A 5594-nucleotide genomic window follows, 5' to 3' on the forward strand; every position below is an offset into this window, starting at 1 on the left:
GCGCGCCGTCTCCTCTCCTGCTGTCGCCTTCTTCGTCTCTTTTTCGCTCCGTCCGTTACTGCCCTCCTCGTTTCGCATCGTGCCGACGGTCTCGCTCACCCCTCTCCCTCCTGCTCACCTATATATCTTTCTCTCTCCTTTTCTTTGTCGGTTATCCGGCTCTGTGATGCCTCCGTTCTGCTCTCTCGCGCGCACGAGGACACGATCCTCTCTGCAGGCGAGCCTCGTTGCACCTACCTGCTTGCCTACCTACCTACCTACCTACCTACCGCGCTTCTACGAACTCCTGAACCCGCGTCCGTTTTCCCGCACTCTACTCGCCCGTAGGGTACCGTACAACTCGATGCTGCGCGATCGTGCACGCTCGCAAATATCCTGGGAGCAATCATTATCTCGCCACTGTACTTACATGCGCGTACTTTTTCTCGGGTCCAAGTTCAGACTGTGCCCGGTAAAATACTCTTACCGTTCTTGCCCCGTAAGCCGAGGTGTTTACGCCCGGCGCGCCTTTCAATCAATCAATGCCAGTATTCGTAGTCTTATATCTCTTTAAATTCATTGAGACACTTTACGACTCGTTTCATTGGCTACGAAACGTCTGAAGATGAATTTTGGGGAGATCTTGAAGATCCGATGATGAATACCGCGTAAGCGTATTACTTGAAATAAACGGTGCTCGATAGATCGTAATAACATCCGAGTTTCGTGATCGTGGGTGCGACAATCACCGGACGGAGCTCACTGAGAAGCACGCAGAGCCACGAATTAGCAAAATAAGAGGAACACTTGCATCGGCTTTAATCGTCCGATCGTGGGGCGAGATAATTAACGGCGCGTTCGTCGTAAATCAATTCCCCGGCTACAGCCAGCAGGCAACTCAAGGTTGCCGGGCAATGATTGCACCCTGGGCCCGATGAAAGCGTCGCCAAGCACCCCGGTCCTCGCGACAACCGATCCATCTCTTGGCGAGCTCTCTCCCTCGTGCGTGAAACCCAATTATTCAAAGGAATCAGCACCGGGCGTCGAGAGCGCGGCCGCGATATCAAAGTCCGTCATAATATTTGCGCGACGGGCATCCGCGCGCCGTCCAAACAACCGTCAACAAAGTAAGGATCCGGCGGGAGATCGATGCAGTCGTATTTCAGAGCGTGCGTACGTGCACGTATGTGCGACGACCGAGATAAATACAGCGCCGTGCGTTTAATCGGTCGCCAAGCAGAGAGAGGGGGAAGGGGAGAGGGAGGGAAAGAGCAATTTCGAAAGGCACACGGGGAAGGAGTGCGAGGCACGTGCCGGAGCTATGCGCGTGCGTCAGACACCACACACGGTGGCACTCGGCTATTTTCGAGGAACGTGATATAAGCCCCGATGACGTTCGCGCGACTGGTCGCGTCCACGTCGGAATTGCCATTACCACCGATCCGACCTCGTACGCAAACGCGCTCGGCCGGCCGGCCAGCCGGTTCTAATGACCTTTGCAGACGCGAGACTAATCGCCGGCCCGTGGAAACGTTCTGCTCCATTGTTTCTCGTTTTGAGCGCGCGCCCGAGAGAATGATTATCTCTCCTGGAAATTAATGCGAACCGCCGCGAGTTAGGGACCGCGGCTCGTGTCGTCTCCGACGACTCGGAACGATTTGATGAACGCGCGCGTTCATTATCGACGATAAACTACTCACTCGGAGAGGGGCCGCAGGGACGTTTGAAATAATCAATCGTTTTCACGCGAAATCGATCGATTTATCGGGGAAAAAAAAGAAAGAAGGGAAAGCGGAAAACGGTGAACAAGAGAATTCGCGCGGGCCGCAGCCCCGAATTTCAGCGGAGCCGGTCGAGCGGCAAAAGTGCGGTCGAAAATTCCATCGTCGGAAATCACCGACGTCAATCTCGCTAGAAAACCCAATCGATCGACGCCGGAAAGGCCCGGAGGGGATTCGCGAGGAGCGAGCCGCCGCTCGGACCGCATGGAGGGGACCGTGCCCGGAGTGGGGGCCTTAAAGGCAATCGGGTGCCGTCCGACTGTCAGAATTCGATGGTAGGAGTACCCAGGTTAAAGCGTCACGCGCTCTTTCTCCCACCCTGCCTCCGTCGTATCCCTCGTCGCTCCCCACCGAAAGCGGCGGCACTACCACTAGGCATTCCATCGAGTGCCACGCTTCGACCGTGCGACAGAAAACGTTCGTCGCTCGCCGAGTCAGTTGAGCTCTGACACTACTCCCGAGCGGTCGGACTTCTGCGAGAGAAAGAGAGAGAAAGAGAGAGAGGAGAGACGCGTGCACACACGCACCGGTGTGAGCTACAACATCCTGCGATCTCACATATCCCTCCGATTACCGCGATCGTGCGTCGAGACCCGAGAGTCAGTGCGAGAGAGTCGGAGACAATCGAAACAGACTACTACTGGATTATCAGTGAAGTGACATATCGTCGTCGATATTCCGATACTCCCCAGTGCTTGTACATTAAACGAGTCACTTGGCTCAGCAGTTCGCCGCGTTCTGTGATATACAGAAAGTAAGAATGGTGACCGGAGTGGGTACCACGATGCCGACGGGTGGTGTCACCGTCGGCGCTACGCCGCCCGCGCAACACGTGCCTCAGGAGGCTGGACAGCCGCCGGCGCAGACTACCCCGGCCGTCACGGCTACGCGACGATCCAGCGAAAATCGACGGGTTAGTTTCTTATCCGAGGAGAAACCAAAAAATTCCCCCGATTTTGTCTCCTTCGTTCGTCCTTCTCGCTCGATGTTACTTGTCTCCTGAATTTCGGCGAAACGATTGGTTTCCTCTTCGAAATGAAAAGAATCGCGATCGTCGGCAAGTAGTCGAGAGTTAGGATCGATGCTCGCCGATAGATTCGACCGGACGGAATTCGTTAACTTGGAGATAGTACGAAGGGAGGGCGAAGTCGCAGCATTGATACTTGAAGTAGAATCCAAGGCTGAATCGAACAGAATCGTTTTCGCGTTGAATTTTCTCAGTCTCTCCCGATTTCGCGCAGCTACCGGGAATACCTTCCTGTCATCGTTGCTCAACGGCGAAAATTTGTTCTCCTGTTACAGAGCAACAAGCCGATTATGGAAAAGAGACGTCGCGCCAGGATAAACAATTCCCTGAACGATTTGAAAACCCTGATATTGGACGCCATGAAAAAAGACGTAAGTGTCTCGACATCGTTCTTGTATACTTCGCACATGTCTTGTACTTATCTCCTTTCTCACTCTGAAAGAAGAATCTTTCGTCTGTTTTCTGCTGTACCTCTCAGAAATCCCTTCCGATTTCCTATCTCATAGATCGACATGCCGGCGTTTGGACTACCGGTCGATCTGTCGCTTAATCGTCGAACCTCCTTTCTGTTACAGCCGTCGAGACACTCGAAGCTGGAAAAGGCGGATATCTTAGAAATGGCGGTGAAGCACATGGAGAACCTGCAACGGCAATCCGTCGCTTTGACCGCATCGGCGGACCCGACGATTGTAAATAAATTCCGCGCCGGCTTTTCTGAATGCGCAGCCGAGGTGGGCAAGTTTCCAGGCCTAGACTCTTCGGTGAAACGACGTCTGCTGGCCCACCTCGCCTCCTACATCGGTCCGACCGATACCGGCAATCATCATCCGACACAGCAGCCTGTCCAACCGGCGCCACCAACGGCACAATTACAAGTGCACATCCTGCCTCAGGTGGACGCCACCCCGAGGATTCAGGTGCAGCAGTCGAACGGCATATTTTTCACGAATGCCAACGGCACCGGTCTGCAATTGCTCCCGACCAGATTGGCGAACGGTGACATCGCCTTGGTGCTTCCGGCCGGAGCGAAAGCGACACCTGTGACGTCACCGTCCACGTCACCGACGCCAACCTCGCCGTTACCGACGCTCATCCCCATCCCCCAGAGGACGGCCAGCACAGCGTCATCATCCTCCTCGTCGTCCTCCGCCAGCTCGACGTCCACATCGGCGGGGAGCCCGGTGACGTTCGAGGCGTCGCCGGCGTCTTTCCGGGATCAAGCGACCGGCTACAGCTCGAGCAGCAGCCATAGAGACGTTGGGACGTCCCCGGGTACACCGGTGAGCGGGTACACCAGTGATCCCGAATTCGACCCGCGCATCTCCAGCCCGCCCCTGCAAAAACCCCTCGCTCTGGTGATGCGAAAGAGCGTGGTGCAGCCGGTAGAGGGGAAACCGTGGAGGCCGTGGTAAGAAGGAAAAAATGATAGAAAAGCCCACCGCGATCCCAGCCGCAAACTGTTGATGGTGTGGTGCGTGATGATAAACTGCAGTGATGATAAACCGAAGTGATACCTGACCGAGCGTGCGTGGACGGTGCGATCCGATCGACCGAGAACTCGCCCGCCGTCTCACCGTCGATCTACGCGTAAAGGGGACGTAAGAAAAGAGTAAACGGGAAAAAAAGAAACAAAGTGCCAAGTGTGCGCGCTCCCTCGCCCAGACAAAAGTCAAACATTAGAAGGGTATTTTTCTACGGGTATCATCACTTCTTTTTCCACAAAGATAACTTTAGGTGTAATAATCAGTATGTTAACGGGATAATTTTTAATTATTATTGTGATATATTGTACATAATAAAAGCAGTCAGGCCGATCCGTTATTTGTGCAACTTTTACGGCGTCGGTGAATCGGGCAGCGGGGGAGAGCGGGGCACGTTTTACATAAGGGGCAGATTCGCAGAGCGCTTTATGTATTCGCCGGGAGAGATACGGTGGAGGCAGAATTGCAGAACGTTCCTTTTAGGACATAGGTACTTTTCCCTGGGTTTCGTAAAAATTGAGCAATTCGAAATGTTGAAACTGAAAAGGAGGAAGGATTTGAGAGCAGTCGGGTAAATTTTCAAGCGTCTCGAAATTTCGCGTTTTAACAAATTTCGATTGCGAAATCAACTTTTGTAACGTGGTATTAGTTAGAATTAAGTTTCCCGCAGTTGTATAATATGTCGTTTTACGTTATAAAAGTAACTTTCACTCATAAAACGAATGAAATTGAACAAATGAGCGGACGGGGCACGTTTGCGAATTAGATCAACTTAGTGCGAAGCACTTCATAAAATCACATTACAATAATGCTGGCATATTCGCATTTCGGTCATTAGAGAAAGGGTTATACATATTTTACAAAATTATACTTAGCATCTCGAAACATAAAGGCAAATATAATTTTCAAGTAACCTGAAGAGCTTTAACGCCGAAATCCTGACAAATTTGCGAATGTTGCCCTGGTTTTTCCTGTGCACGCCGGCCCCGCGGCTTGTGCGTACGCTTAGCTCGAGACACTATCGTGTCTTTTGACTGAACCGTCCCGAGGCGGCTACTAACGAAAAGTGTCCAGCTGGACACTTTTCGGGCGAAGTTTCTTTCAACCGTGAAACTTGGCGATTTCGAACTTTGGACAGAAGTATCTCCTTTAATAATGCGCGTAGAAAAAAAAATGACAGCTTTTTTTTTTCATGTAATTGGACCTCGGGGAATCGATTAAGTTCACTCAGAACCGAATCGGACCGGCCGGCCATTACGGCGGTACGATGATCTTGTCTTTCTCTCAGCTAGAAGAGGAGACGCGATTTTATCCCCCCCCCCCCCC

General features: G+C 52.5%; 1 protein-coding gene across 1 annotated transcript; it reads left to right on the forward strand.

The window, feature by feature from the left end:
* The first annotated feature begins 2075 nt into the window (after positions 1-2075).
* LOC106744264 (protein hairy) lies at positions 2076-5588 on the forward strand. The gene is made up of 3 exons (XM_014618889.1): positions 2076-2673; positions 3063-3158; positions 3363-5588. Exons 1-3 carry the CDS (start codon positions 2521-2523, stop codon positions 4197-4199), a joined length of 1086 nt encoding a protein of 361 aa, XP_014474375.1. The 5' UTR covers positions 2076-2520; the 3' UTR covers positions 4200-5588.
* Positions 5589-5594: the final 6 nt, after the last annotated feature.

Source organism: Dinoponera quadriceps, unplaced genomic scaffold, assembly GCF_001313825.1.
Source record: "Dinoponera quadriceps isolate SergipeBrazil2010 unplaced genomic scaffold, ASM131382v1 scaffold707, whole genome shotgun sequence".
Classification (NCBI taxonomy): domain Eukaryota; kingdom Metazoa; phylum Arthropoda; class Insecta; order Hymenoptera; family Formicidae; genus Dinoponera; species Dinoponera quadriceps.

Coding starts and splice junctions, on each gene's coding strand:
- LOC106744264 (XM_014618889.1), top strand. CDS start 2,521: ATGGTGACCGGAGTGGGTACCACGATGCCGACGGGTGGTGTCACCGTC. Junction 2,674..3,062: donor GATCCAGCGAAAATCGACGG/GTTAGTTTCTTA, acceptor CTCCTGTTACAG/AGCAACAAGCCGATTATGGA. Junction 3,159..3,362: donor TGGACGCCATGAAAAAAGAC/GTAAGTGTCTCG, acceptor TTTCTGTTACAG/CCGTCGAGACACTCGAAGCT.